This window comes from Strigops habroptila, chromosome 20 (genome assembly GCF_004027225.2).
Source record: "Strigops habroptila isolate Jane chromosome 20, bStrHab1.2.pri, whole genome shotgun sequence".
NCBI classification, from domain to species: Eukaryota; Metazoa; Chordata; class Aves; order Psittaciformes; family Psittacidae; genus Strigops; species Strigops habroptila.
Window position 1 is genome coordinate 5,379,319 of NC_044296.2, and position 22,417 is coordinate 5,401,735.

The 22,417-nt window shown below is 53.2% G+C and overlaps 2 protein-coding genes across 9 annotated transcripts in view; one reads left to right on the top strand and one right to left on the bottom strand.

The window, feature by feature from the left end:
• ELAVL1 (ELAV like RNA binding protein 1) overlaps window positions 1-9,175 on the bottom strand; it is a 39,802-nt gene extending 30,627 nt beyond the window's left edge. For 4 of the 7 annotated variants that reach the window (XR_003994740.1, XM_030509388.1, XM_030509383.1 and 1 more), the window contains exons 1-2: window positions 7,421-7,532; window positions 61-244 (exon numbers count right to left, since the gene is read on the bottom strand). Coding sequence is in view for 6 of the 7 variants with exons in the window: in XM_030509388.1 (XP_030365248.1) it covers window positions 61-232 (172 nt within the window). In the remaining variant the exon portion in view is untranslated. Of the gene's footprint in view, window positions 1-60; window positions 245-4,187; window positions 4,282-6,936; window positions 7,119-7,420; window positions 7,533-8,599 lie in introns of those variants that run through there. The other 3 variants (XM_030509384.1, XM_030509385.1, XM_030509386.1) reach the window with 3 other exon arrangements.
• A 4,733-nt stretch (window positions 9,176-13,908) lies between these two features.
• Window positions 13,909-22,377, top strand: MATK (megakaryocyte-associated tyrosine kinase). 2 transcript variants are annotated; one of them, XM_030509605.1, is made up of 14 exons: window positions 13,909-14,205; window positions 15,492-15,557; window positions 17,948-18,004; window positions 18,224-18,337; window positions 18,449-18,564; window positions 18,875-19,094; window positions 20,010-20,103; window positions 20,195-20,260; window positions 20,419-20,518; window positions 20,609-20,693; window positions 20,861-20,934; window positions 21,043-21,238; window positions 21,546-21,632; window positions 21,762-22,377. In XM_030509605.1, exons 3-14 carry the CDS (start codon window positions 17,996-17,998, stop codon window positions 21,942-21,944), a joined length of 1,344 nt encoding a protein of 447 aa, XP_030365465.1. In that variant the 5' UTR covers window positions 13,909-14,205; window positions 15,492-15,557; window positions 17,948-17,995; the 3' UTR covers window positions 21,945-22,377. The 2 variants fall into 2 exon arrangements, with proteins under 2 accessions (XP_030365465.1, XP_030365464.1); XM_030509604.1 differs by lacking the exon at window positions 15,492-15,557.
• Window positions 22,378-22,417: the final 40 nt, after the last annotated feature.

The window sequence follows — 22,417 nt, forward strand, 5'->3', positions numbered from 1 at the left end:
AGTATTGGCTTGAGCAGCCCACCACCACCAAGTGACAATTCCTTACACACTTGACCATACCTGCAACTTTGTCCCGAATAAGTTTTGCAGATTCAACTTCACCAATGCTGCTAAATAGACTCCGCAACTCATCCTGTGTCATGTTCTGAGGGAGGTAGTTCACAATTAGATTTGTCCTACCAATATCGTCCCTGCAATCTTCAGCCATGTGATCTTCATAACCATTAGACATCTTATATTATATCTGCCAAGAGAAAAAACATCTCACATCAGTACTAGATCTCGAACAAAAAACAATTCTTCCATGGATCATTATATGTGGTTAATGAAGGAAATGAAGACACGGAAAGAAAGAAAACAAAATGAAGTGCAGGAAACAATGGGTGTATTCCACACTGGAATAGGCTTACCCAAATAAGATGGAGGTCTGTAAAGTCATGAATGGTTCGAAGAAAATAAATCAAAAGCAGTTATTCCCTTTTTCTTATGGTATGAAGAAGGAGGAGGACAACATGGCCATGGACTGGCTAACAGTCTAAAGCAAATTATTAGGAAGAATTGAAGCACTTGACCACAATTTTAATCTCAATGTCAAAATATATATGGAGGAAAAGAGTGGGTTCAAAAAGAGGTTGGGCAAATCAAGCTTATCACAGTGGTCACAGGAATTTCAACAAGCCAAAACTTCCTCCACCTGAAAGAAGTTGGAATGTTGCTTCTAAAAAAGGCCAAACAACTGTTCCAACTGTGCATTTTTTCCCCCCCTCACAATTATTTGTTGAAAATCCCAGAACAATTCCTTCTTTCAAACTAACAAGCAGGGCATTTTACAAAACTCTGTACCATTAAAGAGCTCTTAAGGAGTCTGGGTGGTTTGGGTTCTTTTTTTACATTAATAAAAAGCATCCATACAGATTGTATCCACACTCCTGTAAGCACCAAAGTATTCCAAGCAGCCAAGGTACAACTCAGGTTTCTGATGTCCAAGCACTTGGCTAGCCAGGATCCAACCGGCCACGTCAACCTTCATCCCAACTTTAGGCCCAAATCTTTTAAAAGACAGAAAGAGGAGCAGCAGCCCAACGTGCCAGCCCCAGCTCACTATTTCACCTGGGGACTATTCATTCGCTAAGTGTTTCCTCCCTCTCACATTGCTTATCCCACATCTTAAGGCACTATCATCGTTCAGTGGTTGCCTTCGGGTGACCACTCAATGGCATACATGAAACAGACGAATCCGGATCACTCGCTTCAGTCCATACTGGATATTTGAGAGGTTCTAGTTTCGCACCTTTTTGAAGAAAGCCTTGAGAAAACAATTAGAAATCCTACCACATGAAGATACTCTCTGCCTTAGCATCAGCAGGGACTGAATCCTGGTGTTTCAGATGCAGAAGACATCTACAACTCAAACTCACAACAGACAAAGCTGCTCTTCCTTCATGGCCTGCCGGAAGAGAATCACAGAACTGTGTGGGTTGAAGGGACCTTAAAGCTCCTCCAGCTCCAACCCCTGCCACGGGCAGGGACACCTTCCACTAGACCAGGCTGCTCCAAGCCCCTGTGTCCAACCTGGCCTTGAACACTGCCAGGGATGGGGCATAGAACAGCAGGGTTTAAAGCACTTTCACATCTACCTTGAAATGGTTGGAAGCAGGATCTCCTCTTCCTGCAACAGGAGAGAGCTGAGGTCCAGTAGCCTGAGGAAGCCTGAGCTGGCAAGTTCTTTCTGAAACCACCACCACGAGAAGCTCATTTTCTTGAACAGTCCCATACTCTGGTTCTCCAGTTTCCTACTGCACATTTGGTCATCCTCTCAATCCAAGCACACTAAACATCCCCAGCTCCAAACACCACAGCTCTTAAAGAACACAGCTCCAAACCACCACAGCTCTTAAAGACAGCTGTGAAACACCCAGAATTAACAGAAAAGCTGCTAAAAACTGAGGTAAATTCATGGCCTTCTGATGCTCAGTGGGGCACTCCTCCCCTTAAGTCACTGCAATAGTGTTTAATTCTGTATGTGTTTCCAATTCCAACTCCACCAGTGAGAGGAGTAAACCCATAAAACTTTTTTGGGGGGATGAAATTAAGGTTAACCTGAGAGGATGAAGTTCCTTCTTGAACCCAGAGCTCCCACTACAGGAATAGCATCTGGGGTTTGGTCACGTATAGCTCCAGCAGCAAAGCCTGCTCAGCCTATCACCTGCTCTTGCTGCACTCAGTTTACCAAGTGTAAATCCGGATTGACACCGCTGTGTTTCCAGAATAAAGGTAAATGGATGTTTCACCTGATGCAAGAGCTCAGTCTAAGCACAAATTCAAGCACTGGAGACTTGCAAATCTTCAACTCCCTTCTGAAAGTTCAGTATAAACCTTCCAAGTTCAATGTGAAATTTGCTTCTCATTGAATATCTCAGTGCCACCACGGAAGAATTAATCACCCCAGGCTCAGAGATGCACTTTGTGTTTATTTTAATAGAACTTTTGGCCAACATAGTCATTTAGCCCAAAGAATAACCTACGGTGCTATACATAAGCAACTCCTATTAAAACTCCTCTAGTTGCAGCTTGCTTGAGAGCTGAGCACGTTATCTGAGGCAGGCATCACCAACCCAATAATCAAATTGGGGATAATCAAATCTGAGCTGAATTAGAACAGTTTAAGATATCATTGCTTCTCAGCCACCGTACATCAGGCCAGGTGTTCAGAGCTTGCAAAAGGCTTTAGCTCATCTCAGTGCAGGGAGGCAGCCACCCTGCCAATACCACACAGTTAATACTGGCGGTGCTTGCCAATTGATTTTTGCATTGAGATGGAACAGCAGCAGCCCTGGGACCCCATACGCTCCTTAAATGAGGTGATGTGGAGTTACGGTCAAGACAGTTGGCCAGGTTGGATGGGGCTTGGAGTAACCTGCTCTAGTGGAAAGTGTCCCTGCCCGTGGCAGGGGTTGGGACTGGAGGAGCTTTTCCCTTCCAACCCAAAGCAGTCTGGGGTTCTATGATGACAAGTTACCAGAGTTGTACCTGGCATTAAGCAAAGCTGGCAGGAGTTTGGCAAGTGCCTATCACCTGTAAATCACTTCACCACAGCCTAATCTCACTGCCTGCAATACTTCCGGTGATAACCATGCAGTGCAGAGGGCATCCTCAGTTCAGAAGCTATCAGGACTGGGAAGGAAGCCTTCCTTCTGCTTCCTTCAGACATTAGGAAGCCCTACAGAAAGGCCTGGCAAACATTTTCATGGGATACCAGGCACAAAGCATGCAGAGCAATGAAGGCATAGCTGAGAAGAGGAAAAGGAGCAGAGCACTGATAAAGATGCTCCTTTCTTCCTAATCTTTCACCAAGCACTTACACAATCTACTGCAATAACCCTTTCTGGCCATACTGGGAGTTAATGGGAAACCACTTCCTCCACTGGTGGTGAACTGTGCTTATGCTAGTGAGAGTAAAAACAGCCCCTGAAGAAGTGTTGGCCTTTGTATCCTGAAAACAATTCCTGTTCAGCACATGGATGATGTACATTAACACACCCCCTCAGCCCCCCACAAATCAGGGTTGACGCAGAGGCAAGCAACAAATTTGGCTATGTCTTGGACACTGCTCTACCACTCAGTGTTGAAGCTGAGCAGTCTTCCTTAGAGACCACACCTGAAATAGAACAAAAAGGACACTACTACATGAAGGGCAGTGCCAAACCAATCCACACAGCTGCAGACGGCAGATGTAGAGGTGCTGAGGTGTCCAAGTTTGAACACATGCCAAAAGCAATGCCACACACCAAAAGGGTCTGCAGGGCCTGCAAAGCCGCCAACAGCTCCAACTGCTTCAGGAAAGAGTTTAAGGATGATACAACAAGGTATTGCCAGGCAAAAACTTGCTTTGCGGCCAGCTGTCAGGACACGACTGAGAAGCAAGAGGTTAATCGAGACATAGAGGAGACAGAGACTGGACACACACACCCCCCCATCCAACCTACCACGTTTTCTTCTCAAACCCCTCTACTTTCCCCATAATCTCCAAGAAAACCCCTTTTACTCTTCAAACAAACTCCTTCCATGTCCCCAACAGCTCTCCATACTGCAACCTGCAAGCATAGATGTCTCCATGAACATCCATACGGATGTTCTTGTCCTGTCCCTACATGCCCTTGACAAAAGCCCCTCTCCAACTCACTTACCAGCACAAAACAGGCAGCTGGAAATCCATCTCTGAAGGCTTGATCCAACTCTTGAAGGTTACGAGAAACCTGGAGAGGGGCTTTGGACAAGGGCCTGTGGGGATAGGACAAGGGGAATGGCTTTAACCTGCCAGAGACTGAGATGAGCTCTGAGGCAGAAGCTCTTCCCTGTGAGGGTGCTGAGGCGCTGGCACAGGGTGCCCAGAGAAGCTGTGGCTGCCCCATCCCTGGCAGTGTCCAAGGCCAGGTTGGACCCAGGGGCTTGGAGCAACCTGCTCTAGTGGAAGGTGTCCCTGCCCGTGGCAGGGGTTGGAGCTGGATCAGCTTTAATGTCCCTTCCAACTCAAATCACTCTATTATTCTGTGATTCGTTCCATTATGAAACACCACAGCTTGCTCCTGCACTCCTACAAGGAGGCCATGGAAGTGGTGGGCTAAAAGAAAACTATAATTTATATTTACTGGGCCACTGCTACCAATACTAAAAACAAAAACAAAACTAGACAGCAAAACCACACACATGAAGAACATCTCTGCCTTCTCAGCACAGCTTATTTCCACCCTACCCCCCACCAAAAAAAAACCCACCAAAAGAAAGTTAAAAGCTATTTTTCCATACATCATCTACATATAACAAGGCTGTATAATCGAATGGATCATGCAGGCCAGCAGTTTGAAGCTTGCAGGTGCCTCGATCACAGAACTGCACATCAAAAAGGAGAAGTGCCCTGACCAATTTCCAACAGAGGCAAAATGTGACACCTCGCCTTTGCTGAGCTCTGTCACTCTTCCTCACTGCTTCAGTTAGTGGGAATCTCCTGCAGCTGCTTTCCATGCTTTTTCTGAAGCACTTGGAAGCGCAAAAAGAACAGCTTCTCTTTGAAGTCTGCAAATACAGAAAGCTTGAGTTCCTGTAGCTAAAAGTCACCACCTTCACAAGAAGCTTATCCACAAGACACGTTATTAGATGTTGCACTGACTACATTTTACTGTAATCAAGTCATAGAGGGTTCGTAACGAATAAGCAAGAAACTAGGCAGAGACCAAAGCTTCAAGAGGGAAAGCTTAAAGAAATAGATTCTGACACTACAATGACATGTCTCTGACAGGTCAAGACAAAGAGGGTTTTTAGAGGAAGAAAAGAAAGTGACAGAACATGCAAGAACCAACAAACAAAATAAAGTGGTTTAAGGACAAAGGGAATGGCTTTAACCTGCCAGAGGGGAGATTGAGATGAGCTCTGAGGCAGAAGCTCTTCCCTGTGAGGGTGCTGAGGCGCTGGCACAGGGTGCCCAGAGAAGCTGTGGCTGCCCCATCCCTGGCAGTGTTCAAGGCCAGGTTGGACACAGGGGCTTGGAGCAACCTGCTCCAGTGTGAGGTGTCCCTGCCCATGGCAGGGGGTTGGAGCTGGAGGAGTTTTAAGGTCCCTTCCAAGCCAACCCATTCCCTGGTTCTGTGGTTAATGGGGCACACAGAGCACAGCTCACCTGAGCTCACGGCAGCACCAGGCACCGGCCACGTTCAACACACACCATTCAGTTACAGACACTATCCACAACAGTCCCGTTTCCATTCACACTCTGCTTGCTGCTGCTGTTGCCCCCACAGCCCCGGCCCTGCACGACGCAGCTCCCATAGGAAAGCAGGATCAGCGCATTTTGCTGCTGCTGCAGAACCACCCCCAGCACGGCCCAAGAACTGAGGCTACAAACTCACTCTGCGAGACCTCCACCAGCCACGCCAGCTGGAGATCTTCCTGCTCACACTCCGGCCAAAGGGGAGAGCCCGCTGCAAGCGCAGGTCGCAGCCCTGCAACTCAGGACTGCCGAACACTTTGCTTCCTGAACCCACAGTCCCATCTGCATCGTTACACACATACAGTTACACTGCTTCAGGACAAAAACTGGGACAGGCACAGCGTCATGGAGCACGCTGCAGAGACTGGTGAGCCCAGGAGTTTATTATCCATCATACAACCCAGGCTTAACCCCCCATGGCAGGGGGGTTGGAAGTAAGGTCCTTTCCAACCCAAACCATTCTATGATTCTAACCCAAGAGTTGCAGATATCCAAGAAATCACATCAATCATCACTGTTTTAAGGGGAAATACACAAGGCAGAGAACTCTGTTCACACTGAGGTATAAAGAAAAGTGGTTAAACACGAGCTGGTGAAGGCTTTGGGCTTGTGAAGAGGCAAGAGCTGAGCAGTATGAGCAGTTAACATCCACATTCAGGGCATAAAAGGAAAAGGAAGACAAATACAAAGACCACAAAAGGTGACCAAATGTCAACAATAAGCACTGATAAAGGGAATTAACCTATCCCCTTCCCATTTTTTCCCTCCTTCATTTTCCACAGATGCCTCATTAAGTGGATCACAGGGTCCCAGAGCAAAGTCTTTCAAGCAAGAAAACACACTTCCCTTTCCAGCAAGGCTCAGATGCAAGCCCAGCAGATAATGCTGCTCCAGCACCCAGCATTAGAGCAGGAGGCCAGCACACAGTTCCACACAGCTATTCCATCAGAGCTCAGCGGCCCTTTCTCCCGCTTCCTTTCACCCACATCCCCCCCAATACATTCTTGCCTCTCCCATCACTAAGAAAGGGTAAGTGCTCGCTCCGAGAAGCCTCCCACGAGTACTAACAATAGTGGGCTGCTACTTCAGGCATGATTTTTTTCCGGCCAAAAGCACTTAGCACAGCATTACCGAACCCTGCTCCTAGCAGGTCCCGATTCGCACGCACTGACCACGTTAGGGAGCCCATCCTCAGGTACTGCCACTCAGTAAAGACGCGCCAATCTTAACGAGGGTGGGAGATTTAAAAAGCTGTGTCCGTGCAGACAAAAGGCCACATAAACATGGAAGACCGCGACATCAACCCGCAGAAGGGCTCCGACACAAGGCGCGGAGTTGGGCAGCGCCGCCGCCTCCCCGCCCCGCTTAACTCCGCGGCAGCCGCGGGGAGCGAGACCCGCGGCCCAGGAGCGCGGCGGCCCCAGGCCCTGCTGCGCCGCATCCAGCTCTCGCAGGCCCGCCCGGCCCCGCAGGCCGCGGCCCCGGCCCGCGCTCCCCCTCCGCTGGCTCCTCCCCCCGCAAGGCCCCGGCTCTCCCCCTGCAGGCCCAGGCCGCGGCCTCGCCGCCGCGGCCCCCACCACCCGCTCGCTCCCGCCCGCCGCGGCCTCGCCGGGCGCCCAGCGGTCCCCCGCACAGCCCCCGCGGGCCCGGGCTCACCTGAGGCGGGCGCGGCCGGGCCTGTGCAGCGGGAGGCGAACGGCTCCGCAGCGCGCACAACGAGCCGCTAGCAGCGCCGCCGGCCACGCCCCCTCCCCGCCCGCCGAGCCCCATTGGCTGCCATGCGCACGTGTCCCGTGCCCCATTGGCCCCGCGGGTTGTCCGTCAAGCGCCGGCCGGGGGCGGCCTCTCGCGGCGCTGCGTGCGAGGCGCCAGCGGCCATGGCCGGGCGGGAGCGCGGCGCCGGGTGCGCGCTGCCGGCGGCGGGGCTCCCGCGGCCCGGGCGTCCTCCGCCGAGGCCTGCCCGTGCCGTGCAGGAGCCGGGAGGAGAACGTGTGCGGTGTCTGTGCCGCTCCCCCTGCGCCAGTCCGTCCGCGCTGCTCTGGGGGGCGGAAAAACACAAGTTCTTCCCTGTAGCAAAAGAGTTTCAGACGTAGCAGGACAGCCCCGGGCTCCGGCTGTTTGTGGTCAGAATCTGCCGGCAGCCGAAGTCTTTCCATGGGACCTCAGGCAAACAGGGCACTCTCCATGAGCAGTAACACAAAGGGAGGCTTGTGACTGGTTAAGAGTTTAAACTGTTGCGGTGCCCATGAGATGCAAGTGATGATCTGCAGGAGAAGCTGCGGGGGTCAGTGCTCCAAAAAGTCCTTCTGCGATGGCCTGAGGGACCTGCAGGTCAGGAGTTGTCCTTCTGCCCACTGCCAGTGATTTTCTGGTAGCCAAGGGCATCTATCTATAACTGAACCTGTTCCGACTGTACAGGAGGAGTCTGTAGATGTAAAATTCCAGTATTCTGCAGGAAACATCTTTTTGCCATTAACACAATATTCTGCAAGAACACCATGGTACAAAGCAGCACGTGCAATGTGTGACATACTTGTGAGCTTGCAAGTAAATCCCGTATGCTGGTCAATGGCCAAAAAATCAGAATACTGCTGCATTCAAAGGTGTGATTTGATTTTGTCATTTGCAGGCAACTCATAATTTGAGTTTTATTGAGGTCTGCAACAGAAGAACAGTGAGATCACACCTGAACTTGCAATACAGCAGCAAACCCATACACGACTACATGTTCCTTGCCATTTCCTTGCACTCACGTGCGTGGAAATAGTTTGTACCGAGTCCCAATCCCAGTGGAACACACGGGAAATCATGCGATGAAAATGCAGATATCTTTACCTGTCTTGATGGAGCCTTTGGCAAGGCCTCGTGTAATAATTTCCCAACACTGTTGCACTGATGGTACCTGGTTTATCTGCCCAGAAACCAGTTCCAGAAATCGCTCCAGTAGTCCTGTTCTACTGGGCCATCACATGGAGGATCCTCATCCTCTGTATGTAACACCAGGGGTGGCCCAGCCTCTGCCATAGTCCAGAGGGCAGAGTGTCAAAGAGAACACAGTGGTCAGCATCATTAAATGAAGCATCTACCGAGGAGGTTAATGATTAAGAGACATGTTAAAAATGTTCCCATTTCCTTTCTTGATTTCCTTTCTTTCAGTGCCAGATGGGGAATCCTCACATGCAAAACTCCAAGCCTGACAGGTCTGGAAATATCCTTCAAGGCCTCATAAAGCATTAAAGATGTTTGTGCATCTGTTATTTGCTTGCGCTGCTATGTATGCCAGCCACAATATCACATTTTGTCATGCACATCAATGGCAGCTTTGTTTTACTGTGAAGTTTGTATTTAACTTGTATCGTTCAGGCTTTAATTAAGAAATCCCATTCCCAGGCCTAATATGGGTCTCCTAGCTCCAAAAAATCAAGGCCATGGGCACAAGACGACATTCTGAACCGTGAAAAAAGCTCTCTGCAACCAGGGCGATGCTGGGACCCGTTTGCCACCATCATCTCATGCAGCAGGAGCAGAGTGAAGGGAGTTACTGTTAGTACTCATGGCAGTACAGAGCTTCTCCCTGCTGTGGGGGGTTAAGCCTGGGTTGTATGATGGATAATAAACTCCTGGGCTCACCAGTCTCTGCAGCGTGCTCCATGACGCTGTGCCTGTCCCAGTTTTTGTCCTGAAGCAGTGTAACTGTATGTGTGTAACGATGCAGATGGGACTGTGGGTTCAGGAGGCAAAGTGTTTGGCAGTCCTGAGTTGCAGGGCTGCGACCTGCGCTTGCAGCGGGCTCTCCCCTTTGGCCGGAGTGTGAGCAGGAAGATCTCCAGCTGGCGTGGCTGGTGGAGGTCTCACAGAGTGAGTTTGTAGCCTCAGTTCTTGGGCCGTGCTGGGGGTGGTTCTGCAGCAGCAGCAAAATGCGCTGATCCTGCTTTCCTATGGGAGCTGCGTCGTGCAGGGCCGGGGCTGTGGGGGCAACAGCAGCAGCAAGCAGAGTGTGAATGGAAACGGGACTGTTGTGGATAGTGTCTGTAACTGAATGGTGTGTGTTGAACGTGGCCGGTGCCTGGTGCTGCCGTGAGCTCAGGTGAGCTGTGCTCTGTGTGCCCCATTAACCACAGAACCAGGGAATGGGTTGGCTTGGAAGGGACCTTAAAGCTCCTCCAGCTCCAACCCCCTGCCCCAGGTCAACCAGACGCGAATACCCCTCCCCGGGACGCTCCGGGCTCCACAGGAGGGATCGCCGGAGCGCTTCGGGCAGCACACAGCACGGGCTGCGGGAGGCTTTGGGACGCACTCCCCTAGGTGCAACGCAGGGAGCAGCTTGGTTGGATGAGGCTTCCTGAGCCGCCCGCTGCCTCCAGATTCCGGCACAGCACCTCCAGTGATTATTGCCCTATTTTCGCGTCCTTCCCGCCGGTACCGAGCAGCTTTCCTCACACCGGGTCATCCCCGCCGCCACCACTGCCGACCCGCCCCCTCTGAGCCCACCTAAAATGGCGGCCGCAGCGCGCTCACGTACGGGGGGCGGGGCCTGCGGGGGGGGGGCGGGGCCTGCTCGGGGGCGGGGCTCGCTCGGGGCGGGCTGTCCCCGCCCTGCTCCCTCCGCCCCCTCAGGGCGGGCAAGATGGCGGCCGCGGTCGTCCGGCCGTGTTGCTGTTCCCGGCGGCCGCTTGGCCTTGTCCTGCCTCCGGGAGGCGCACCCCGGAGCCGGGGTGGCTGCTCCGTCCTTGGTGTCGTCAGTGAGGCAGATCCCAGCCTGTGCTGCACTCCTGGGTTGTGTTTACCCAGGGGCGAGACCTTCCACTTGTGCCTGTTGAGCTTAGAATCACAGAATCCCAGATGGTTCGTGTTGGAAAGGACCTTAAAGCTCCTCCAGCTCCAACCCCCTGCCATGGGCAGGGACACCTTCCACTAGAGCAGGTTGCTCCAAGCCCCTGTGTCCAACCTGGCCTTGAACACTGCCAGGGATGGGGCAGCCACAGCTTCTCCCTTCAACCCCTTCCAGTGTCCCACCACCCGAATGGGGAAGAACTTCTTCCCGGTATCCCATCTAACTCTTCCCTCTTCCAGTTGGAGCCGTTCCTCCTCATCCCATCCCTACAGGCCCTTGTCCAAAGCCCCTCTCCCGGTTTCCTGGAGCCCCTTTAGGCACTGGAGCTGCTCTAAGGTCTCCCCTTCAGGAGCCTTCTCTTCTCCAGGCTGCCCCAGCCCAGCTCTCTCAGCCTGGCTCCAGAGCAGAGCTGCTCCAGCCCTCGCAGCAGCTCTGGGGCCTCCTCTGGCCTCGCTCCAGCAGCTCCATGTCCCTCTTGTGTTGGACCTCCTCAGTTCAGAGCCCTGCTGCTTAAAGGGAGCTCTTTGTAACTGTGAAATGAATGTGCAGGGACACAGTTTCAGACTGCAGCCACATCATCTCTGCTGCACCGTTTGTCATAACCCTTCTGTTGTTCCTTGCTTGCCGAGACTGCTACCGGGGAGCAAAGTACAGCTGATACCAGCATGTCCTTTGTATCTCAGTAGAGTATTCTGTTCTCATGGTTTAAAGATAATGAAGTGAATCATTGTCTTTACATCTCGTGATTTGTTACAGACATATATCACTAATGCTTTCCGAGGGGAAAAAACCCCAGATCTTTTGTTCAGACGTGTGCCTTTGAACTATTAGGTCCCAACTCGGCTGCTTGAGAGTTTGTTTAACTAGGGAGTTGCTTTGATTTATTTTTTTAATCTATGTACTGAGAACACTTCAGCACACAATGGAGCTCAGGGGAGCTTTTTGATTATTTAATTTTATAGGTATACTTCTGCTTCAGCATCCAGGATGGATGGCTTCATCAGCACCTTTTAGTCTATGTGGATACCTCAGTGTTTTATTCTCCTGCTGAAAAAGCGAGGCTTGTCTGCACTGGGTGTTGATTGGTAGCTCTGATAAAGGAGTAGATTTGAGATCTTGAAGAAGCAATATCAACTTGTCATGCTTTGGGAGTGCAGAAAGCTTCTTAGACTGACCATCAATACAAACTGTGCAATAACATAGAATCATAGAATCCCAGACTGGTTTGTGTTGGAAGGGACCTTAAAGCTCCTCCAGTTCCAACCCCTGCCACGGGCAGGGACACCTTCCACTAGAGCAGGTTGCTCCAAGCCCCTGTGTCCAACCTGGCCTTGAACACTGCCAGGGATGGGGCAGCCACAGCTTCTCTGGGCACCCTGTGCCAGCGCCTCAGCACCCTCACAGGGAAGAGCTTCTGCCTAAGAGCTCATCTCAATCTCCCCTCTGGCAGGTTAAAGCCATTCCCCTTGTCCTGTCCCTACACGCCCTCATCCAAAGCCCCTCTCCAAGTTTCTTGTAGCCGCTTTAGGCACTGGAAGACTGTTATAAGACCGAGGAGACTCAGGGGAGACCTTATAACAATTCTTTGCTAGATGATTGTTGTTTCTTACAAGCTTTAAAATCAAGTCATATCCATTATAGTGACAAATACTGCCTTGTCTCTACACATGAATGAATCATGTTCTAGTTAAATTTCTATGTGGGGGTTTCAGTGGCATCTTTCTAGGGCCCTTTGTGGCTTTAATGGATCTTGTGTTTCCTTCCTGTCTGAAATAGCATCGTAATTGTTGCTGTGAGCTATTAAAATAGCTGCTGTACATTACTCAATGGGCTGGCAAAATTTTACTAAGGAGTGCATCTTGTGGAAGCACATTCCAGTGAGACGTGCCTAAATGCAGATTATTTGTTACTGTCATGGGTAGTTACCCCCAAACGACACTTTTTATGTCTCAGGTTGGAAATGATGAAGGAAAAAATACCTGGCTTCGCTGTAAGCTCTGGGTGTAGCTTCAGGGGGTTTGTATTGAGCATTCAGAGAGTAGTGCTACAATCCCACCACCAAAATAAAGACTGTGACAGGAGATGGGGAGACAAGTTCTACTCTTGCATTCACCCATGAAAGTGCAGTGGGTGAGTGATGGAAAAATGCCAGTAAATAACAGAAATGTCCATGGAGACTCTCAAAGACTTAGTCTAAAGGACAGAGGTGGTATATTCTGCTCTTCTGCATGCTTCCGAGGGAGAATTTCTTGTATGATTACTGCAGTTAAGAAGATTATCAGCTGTAAAATCCCGCATGCAGTCAGTTGTCTCAGATCTTTAATGTTTTTAGAGAGAGGCTCTGAGCTGAGCTCCCCATCCACTTGAGTTCATCCCTGGGAAGCTCTGCTTATGATCAAGTGCAGGTCAAAGGGTTGGTGTGTGTGTGGTTGGTTGGGGAGGGCAGCGTGTCCCTGGGTTTTATGGTAAAGCAGCGAAGATGATTTCTCACTTAGCTATTTTTATATAACAAAAATTATCACCGAAGCTGACGTGTTCCTGGTGGTTTTACTGGCCTGTGAGAACTCAATCTTGAAACTGATCCCAAAGTGCTAAAAAACCTGAGGCAGAGTCCCAGGGACAGGCAAATGTGTAAAGAAGCAGCAAGGTTGGGTTAAAGGGACAGCATGTTTGTTTGCTTTTCGCTTCTAACATGTCACTTTTCTCCTCTCCACAGGCAATGGGGCTTTGTGTAGAAAAGACTCTAAGCAGGGCATCAAGCCTGTGAAATCCTGGCAGTGGCAGACAGCACGTTCTTGAAGGCATCATGTTGGGAGTGCTGTTGACAGGCCACAGCACCACCCAGGAGCAGCAGCTCATGTTGTGAACGTTCCTCAGTTCTCAAAGTGCGTTCAGTGTGTTCAGATGTTCAGACTCCTCTGCACTGCTGAACTGCTCTGTTGGAACAATATTGGTAGCAACACTCTCTCCAGGAAGGAGAGCCCTGTCTGCCTTCTGATTCCTGAGGAAGGCCTAATACTAATCAGAGGGCTGGAGCAGTTCTGCTCTGCAGACAGGCTGAGCAGACAGCTTGCTCAGTCTGGAGAAGGCTTCAGGAATACCTTAGATCAGCTCCCAGGGCCTAAAGGGGTTTTGAGGATCGACATACTAAAGATTAAGGCACTGACTGGGTGTTGATAGCCAGGTATGAGAAGTGGGAGACCAGCTCCGGCAGAAGCAAGTGGGAGTCTTTTTTGCTGGCCATGAGGAAGTTGTTCCCTGCATGTGATGTTGAGTTCTCTGTGGTCACGTCTGTGACAACAACCGGATCTGGCAGAACCCAGAAGCGCAAAACACATCCGTTTGTCACAGAGGGACTGCACAGACACCATGAGATCTGCCGCTGAGCCCCAGGAGCATGGCACAGGGGCTGTCAGGATGGGCTCTTGTGTTTGTGCTCAAGCTTGAACAGACCTGAGGACCTTTACAAATCCAGAGGGTAATGCATGGAGTGCTCCTGGGCAAAGACATCACAAGGATCCAATGACCAGACTCACTCAACTGGCTTGGAGAAGTTGTTTATTGATGGAGAAATATAACCAGGATCTGAAAAAAAATACCTAACCAGGTTAGTTTGGAGTAGTTTTCTTCTACCCTGCCTTTGCCATTGAATTGTCAGTATGTTTTGAAGGCTTAAACACCCTTTAATGAAAAACAAAAGATACACACCTAAGAAAAACAAGACCCCACGGGAAGAATGGTGTTTGCCTGAAACTGCCTTTTCTTTTCCTTCACACTATTTTGCTTAGAATAATGGGAACGTTGAACGTGAGTGCAAAACTGGTCTCCAGTTTTCTGCCCGGGAGGATGAGCTGTGGAGGCAACTGTCCTCTCCCCACCAGTTGCGGATGCTGGAGGATATAGATAAGCCACTGCCATTAGACAGTGGTGTTCATTTAACGGCCTCTGCAATTTCCCATCTCAATCCTGTTAATGTATCTGGTTGAGAACATTGGGGCTGTTCAGCCTGGAGAAGAGAAGCTGCGTGGAGACCTCAAAGCAGCTTCCAGTGTCTGAAGGGGGCTACAGGGGTGCTGGAGAGGGACCTTCATCAGGGGCTGGAGTGATAGGACAAGGGGTGATGGGTTCAAACTGGAACAGAGGAAGTTCAGGTTAGAGATAAGGCAGAAGCTCTTCCCTGTGAGGGTGCTGAGGCGCTGGCACAGGGTGCCCAGAGAAGCTGTGGCTGCCCCATCCCTGGCAGTGTTCAAGGCCAGGTTGGACACAGGGGCTTGGAGCAACCTGCTCTAGTGGAAGGTGTCCCTGCCCGTGGCAGGGGTTGGAACTGGAGGAGCTTTAAGGTACCTTCAACCCAAACCAGGCTGGGGTTCTGCGATTCTGTCATCTGGGGTTTCAGCCCCTGTAGAGCACAAGCTGTGCCGTGCTCTTGGATCAGCCTCCCCTCGGTCTTAGAGAAGTCAGTGCTGACATGGGAGTAGACTTCAGGATCCCTCCTGCTCCCACCACATCCTCTCCTGAGCCTCAGTGTCCAAGAGCTCCTCAGGTGGCTGCACTGATGGTGGCCATCAAAGTGGTGAGAGCAGATCTCCCTCTTTGCATTCATTCATTGTGAGCGCTGCACGGCGCTGGAGGATATGGGATCTGACGATCTCCATTTCTAGCTGGGTGTGTACCTGTGCCCTCAAAGGGTAAAAGTTGTCGTAAGTGTTGTCAAATAATGAGTCACTCGTGATGAATGTTGGACGGCGGCGGCAGGCACTAGGGCCGCTGGGACGCTGCATCTGCAGCCCTTACCAGAAGAGAAATCAGGAAGTACCACAGGAGCTCATTCTGGGAGCATGCCGTGGAAAATAGAGCTTTGGTGCTCCATATGACAGAAAATTTACACTCCAGGAACTCCAGAATCCGGCTACGTGTGACATTGTTGTCCCCAAAGCCCTGCATGGACGTTGGTGGGAGGTAAGTGCGAGGGTCGGTGACTAGGGGAGATGTTTTTGTGTTTGCTCTGCCCGTGAAGAGGGATGGACGTAGTGTTGCAATGTGAAGACAATGGTGGTGAGTGGGGAAACCAGCCAGGTGCCTCCTGCTTCTCAGCAGAAGAGCAGAACTTGTTGTTTGTCCAAGTGCCCCTCAGTGTGTCCACGTGTTTGTACATTCTCCAGGTTGTGTTTCAAAGGTGTGTGCAGTGCACCCAGCGCCAGGCTCAGTGCAGGGGTGCAGCCTGGCCTGTCTTCCATCGCTGTGCATTGGGTCCTGGAAGCTCCTCGGTTGAGGTGACTGGAAACCAGCCTCAACTCTCCAGTTCAGGGCTGGGATGGCTCCACCAAACCCCTCCGTGTTTCTGTACTCCTCATCCTCATTGCAAATGAGGCGCTGGCACAGGGTGCCCAGAGAAGCTGTGGCTGCCCCAACCCTGGCAGTGTTCAAGGCCAGGTTGGACACAGGGGCTTGGAGCAACCTGCTCTAGTGGAAGGTGTCCCTGCCCGTGGCAGGGGTTGGAGCTGGAGGAGCTTTAAGGTCCCTTCCAACCGAAACCAAAACTAAACACGCAGGTTAACTGATGTAAAAGAAGTGTAGAACAGCTCCAAAGCAAGGAAGGGGGCAAATGTCTCCCCCCACCCCCAGGCTTTCTGACCACATGTCCTGCTTGTGGCAACATTCATTCCAGTGATGGACCAAACATCTCCAAGAACAAATAGTTGCTTTAGGACAAGGCATGTGAGTGTTGTCAGGAGAAAGGTGATTCTCTGCCCTTGCTGCCTGGGTGGAGGCATGGCCAGGCTCCAGGGGCAGTTATCCATGTTGGGGTGCATGTCCGGCACTCTGAGCCCTAGGCTTGGCAGAGAGAAGCTCTCTTGGGAGCTCAGAGTGGAGGATCCATCCTTTCCAAGCACCACACAGGCAGGACTGAGCAAACAGTTGCTGCTTTTTACCAGATAGTACTGTCCTGGAGCAGCAGGAGGTGAAGTACCACCTCCCAGAGCTCCTCTTGTCCTTCCTGGTGCAGCCAGCATGTCCCTCCTTGTACCATGTGTACCACAGTGGGGGATATGGAGCAGACCCTGTCCTGAAGCCCATGAGGTCCTCATCCAGCCTGGAATGTGAGCAGAGATGCGTCTGGTCACATCAGACTTTGGCTGTGCCTTGTACCTTCAAGTCCACTAAGATAATACGTGTGGCACAGATGCAGGACAAGAGGATGTCTCTGCTTGCAAACGATGGCTCCTGGAAGAGGTAACACTGCTGCCTGCTAAAATGAACCTTGCCACAGCTGCAGTTGTCCCTTTTCTGTTGTTGTTCTGGATAAGGACTGGGTAAAGCCCTCAGATCCTCACGTCATGGAGCCAGGCTGGGGTTTACCACCGGTGATGCAGAGGAGTGACTGTGACTCACCCTCCAAAAGAGAAAGAGAGCACAGACCGTCATCGCTGCTCCAAGGAGCCAAGCGAGCCCCTGTGCCTCTCCCAGGCCAGCAGGGCAGCGAGGCTTCATCCTGCTCTGGCGAGAAGTTTCCAAGAGGCCACAGTGGGTTTTCACAAGAGGTCCCAGCCCCACATTGCCCTGCCTGGGCTCTCATGTTCACTGAGCACCAAGAAAACCAGGCCTGGAATGAAACCACGTCTTCCCCTCCTCAGATGTTTCTCTACTCTGAAAGCTGATGCTTCCCTGGCTGGTTTGAGTTCTTGGAAACATAGAGGGGCAGCGAGCTGCCAGGATAGCTTCACACTATCTAATCCTCTGGTACAAAAGAGCAAGGTGGGCACAAGGCAGCTTCACCTACACGGGACGTGGGTCTCATCGAATGGTGTCTTGTGCAAAGGTGAAGAGTGTTGAGTTGTGAGCACTGAGAAATCCCACCTTCCTTTAGGAAAGGAAGGAAAGCATCTGCTGTGCAGAGGGAGAGGGAAATGCCAACTGCAAAATGGATCTGGAGGATGGGTGCTGAAATCAGAACAAAATTACAGAGCCATAACTTGACTTTTAAGAGCATGGTGGGTTTGGGGATGATGCCATGGCATGAGGATGCACGGCAGCCCAGGCAGGGCCACTGAAGACACAGGTTTCAATGGGTGGGCTGTCTCCCCTCCAGACCCTGTGCTGCCAAGGATTTGCCCAATGAGCCCCACCATCCACAATTTCAGTTGTTCAAGGAGTCAGTGGATGGAACCCTTTGAGCCTTTTTCTCCATCCTCTGGTGTGGGGCTGCCCCACATGATGGACAAGGCTTGGAAGGAGCTGTGTTGGCCAGAGGAGATGGAGGCAGCAGCAGTGGCCTGTGCTGCGCCAGCTCAGCCCCATCCCTCCACAGCCCCATCCCTCCACAGCCCCCTTTGGTTTCTTCTCCGCAGGTGGCAGCAGGAGAGGACAGGGAGTCCCTGATGTGCTGACGGCCGACCATGTCTGGGGTGAGCAGGGCTGCCACAGGGATGCCAGCACTTCCCTTGCCCACATCAGGGTGACATGTACCCCCAGGACCACAGTGGGGTGGAGGAGACCTCATGCCTGGTGCCCCTTGTCCCCAGCCAAGGCTGGAGATGGTCCTTCGGGCTGGCTCTGATGGCTGTGGGAGGTGGAGGGGGTCCAGCTCTCGTTGTCACTTGCTGATGCTGCCTTCTCCCTTCCAGAAACACTGGCCCCCCGGGACACAGTGTGTCACCAAGCATGACCACACCAAGCCCAAGCCCCAGGAGCTGGCCTTCCACAAGGGTGACGTGGTCACCATCATTGAGGCCGTGGAGGTGAGCCCAGTGGGTGCGCCACGAACATGGAGGGGATGGGACCCTAGTGCTATCATCATCCTAGTGGGATCCCCTCTTCCTTCCCTTGCTCTGAGACCCTCTCACCCTCAGGGCAAAGGCTGGTACCGCGCCAGACACAACGAGACAGGGCAGGAGGGGCTGATGGCGGCCAGTGCGCTGCGACAGCGCGGCGCCATCCGTGCCGACCCCAAGCTCAGCCTCATGCCGTGAGTACATGTGGGGGGATCCAGGGGTGGGGATCGGGCTGGCAGAGCCTTCAGGCATCCAGTGCGCTGTCCCCCCAGCCAGGATTTGGGTGGACGGAGCAGCCTGTAGCCATGCCCTGGCAATGGAGAGATTCGTTGGGGCTTTAGAGACCTCAGTTGCATCCCCCCATCTGGGATGGACCTCACAGGAAGGGGTTTTATGCAACGGTATCTACAGAGCTTTGGTGGGGGCTCTGCTCTCCCCATCTCACTGCCGGCGCAAGGGGAAGCCCACAGGCACAGCTAGGCTCCACAATGCTCCTCTCCCCAGTTGGTTCCATGGGAAGATCTCGGGGGCGGAGGCAGTGCAGGAGCTGCAGCCCCCTGAGGACGGGCTGTTCCTGGTGCGCGAGTCTGTCCGGCACCCCGGGGACTACGTGCTGTGCGTGAGCTTTGGCAAGGAGGTGATCCACTACCGCGTGGTGCACGAGGAGAACACGCTCAGCATCGACAGCCAGCAGCACTTCTCCAACCTCATCGACATGATCGAGGTGAGACCCCCCTCGCCAGGCAGGGACCCCACCAGCACCAAACCTCCTGGGGTCCCACGGAGCAGTGGCAGGTACCTGTCCTTTTCTCCTGTGGTTTTCGTTTGGTTTCATTACCTGGTGTTTACCTTTGTTATCCATCCCTGCCAAAGGCGTGTGGTTGCCAGTGAGTTTGGGGTGCAATGGACACATCTGGGATGTCCCAGGAACATCCTCTGCTGCAAACCAGCTGTGCTGGCAGCAGCCCCGCTCCGCTGCCCAGGGCCATGGTTCCACCCATCCCTGCTCATTCAGCGCTTCACTCAGCAGCAGGACTTAGGGCATTTGGAAAACAAAGATCCTGGCAGCCTCTGGACAGGGTCTGAGACCCAGCGAGGCGTTTCACCACATCTCTGTCCCCTCCAAGCCCCCTCTCTCCTGCTGTCCCCATGGCTCTAGCCCTTCCAGTGAGCTATTCCTCAAGGCCCATCTTCGCCCTGTCTCATAGCTGCTGCCCATCTCCTCACCAGAGCTGTGCACTCTCTTGTGCTCTCCTCATTTAGACACAACTTCTGCTTTCGGGTGGGTCCTTCCCCCTTTCAGCTCCTCTGGCCCTGCTCTGTAACCATGACTGCCATCGCTTCCGCTCCTTGTTGCTGCTGCAAACCACTCTCCTCCGCCAGGGCTTTAATCCATCGGCTGCTGTCCGGCTCACCGGCAGCACCCTGGAGCACCCTGAGTCCACCACGGTGTTCCCCTGGCTGTGTCCAGTGGGAGCAGGGCTGAGACGTGGGCTGCAAATCGCAGTGCCAGGGAAACCTGGCCCCGGTGGGTGGCAATGATGGTGGGGACCCATGAAGCATCCCCCAGCTCCACACCCCAAGCTTGGGGTAGGAGATGGCATCACTGCATTGCCTCCATCTGTCTGCCCCTTGGCAGCACTACATGAAGGAGCAGGGAGCCATCTGCACCAAGCTGGTGAAGCCCAAGCCAAAAAGCGGGATGAAGTCAGCCGAGGAGGAGTTGGCCAAAGGTAGGGGATGATGGCAGAAGGTCGTGGTCCGGGTTTTGGGCACAAGGCAGCATGGTGGCCCCTGCTAACCTGCCCTTGTGCCCATGGCCAGCCGGCTGGTTGCTGAACCTGCAGCACCTCACGCTGGGAGACCGCATTGGGCAAGGCGAGTTTGGAGGTAGGTGAGACGATGGGGTTGAAGATTCCGTGACCCCAGGCTTCCCCAAATGGCACCTTCTGATGTCCTCATCCCCTCCCCATGGTATGGAGGGGCTCAGCCTGGGATGAGGGGTGTTGGGTGTAGGGCTGAGCCTGACCCCCCACATCCCCTCCCAGACGTGCTGCAGGGCGAGTATATGGGGCAGAAGGTAGCCGTGAAGAACATCAAGTGCGATGTGACTGCCCAGGCCTTCCTCACTGAAACAGCGGCCATGACGTGAGTCCTCCCAGGGGGATGCAGCCTAACCCTGCCTCATGTCCCAGGGGTGAGCAGGCACCCCCTTGACCCCGACCCCTTCCACTGCAGGAAGGTCCGGCACAAAAACCTGGTGTGTTTGCTCGGTGTCATCCTGCACAACGGCCTCTACATCGTGATGGAGTTCATGAGCAAGGTGGGAGCAGCTGGCTGGTCCGCAGCCAGCAGGACCCATTGCCACTCAGATCTGGGGACAAAATCCATGTTTAGGGGCTGAGCTGGATGGATGCTGGGCACTGCAGAGGCAAAGCCTCCGGGCAGCCCCATCATGTTGGTCCTGGCATGTTTCTCCTCCTCTATCAGGGCAACCTGGTGAACTTCTTGCGCACACGGGGCCGGGCACTTGTCCCAACCCAGCAGCTCCTCCTCTTCGCTCTGTAAGTCCATGTCCCTCCCTTTGGGCTGGGAATTGGTGCTCTGCATCCCCCAGGCATCCCCAGGGGACATGTGGTGACACTGTGCTCTGCCTCCCTTGGCCACCACAGGGATGTGGCTCAAGGCATGGACTACCTGGAGTCCAAGAAGCTGGTGCACAGGGACCTGGCTGCTCGCAACATCCTCATCTCTGAGGAGAATGTGGCCAAAGTGAGTGATTTTGGCTTGGCCAGGGTCGATCCTAAGGGTGCAGACGCCACTTTGCTGCCCATCAAGTGGACGGCCCCGGAGGCCCTGAAACACAACGTGAGTGATGGTGGGAAGGGGTGAGGGGCACAGGGGGGATCTCCCAAAGCAGCTCCGTGCTCCCTCTGCTCATGCTTGTCCTGCAGTGGCTTCTGCCACATTCAGCCCTGCACCTCCCAAAATTCGGGCTCTGTCCTGACCAGCCCTTGCCCCTGGATTGGGGCAGCTCCAGAGGAGTGCGGCAGGATCACCCCGGGGCTGTGCAGGTGATGGGAAGGGGGAGCTGGGGATGACAGGGGGCAGCCTCTGGCTCCTGTTTTGCCCTCAGGGAGGTCGGCTTCAGCCTCTCCTCCTCCTGCTGCTGCAGAAATTCTCCTCCAAGTCGGATGTGTGGAGCTATGGAATCCTCCTGTGGGAAACCTTCTCTTTCGGACGCGCGCCCTACCCCAAGCTGGTGAGTGCTGTGCCAGGGACGCTGCAGGTCAATGGGATGGGGACATCCCAGTGTCCCCTGTCTGGGGCAAGCCCCTGGTGGGGCAGGGGCAGGGAAGGGGAGTCTCAGCTGGCTCCTCCATCCTGCCAGAGCCTGAAGGAGGTGACGGAGCTGCTGGAGCAGGGGTACCGCATGGAGCCCCCCGAGGGCTGCCCACCCGCTGTCTATGCCCTGATGAAGAGTTGCTGGGCGCTGGAGCCAGGCAAGCGGCCGTCCTTCAAGAAGCTCACTGAGAAGCTGCAGAAGGAGCTGAAGCACCTGGGGGATGTTTAAGCCCTGTCCCATCCCAGGACCCATGGCCAGAAGCCCCCTGGACCCACCAGGGTTGGGACTATCATCACAGCAATGGGTGGCCGGGCAGCAGGGGAACCTGTGCCACCACTCTCAAGGTGGAGATGGGGCAGCAGCTGAAGGGGAACCTCTTCTACCCCAGGGCACCCAAAGAGGAGGCAACAGCCTCCTCCGTCCTGGCACGGGGCCTTCCTCCTACCACACAGCCCAGAGGAGGTTCCCATGGGGTACATCCTATGGAGTGTGGGGTCCCCTCGAGCTGCCCATCCCAGTGACGGGGACAGGACGGAACAACTCCACCCGCTGGAGGATGGAACCTGAACCCTGAGGCAGCCCTGCTCCAGCCACTGCCCGCAGCAGCTAAACCACGCGGATTTGGGCTTTTTTGATTAAACTAAATTAATTCAACAGCCTCTTTCAGACCCTGGGCTCAAATTAGGCCAGACCCTCTCTTG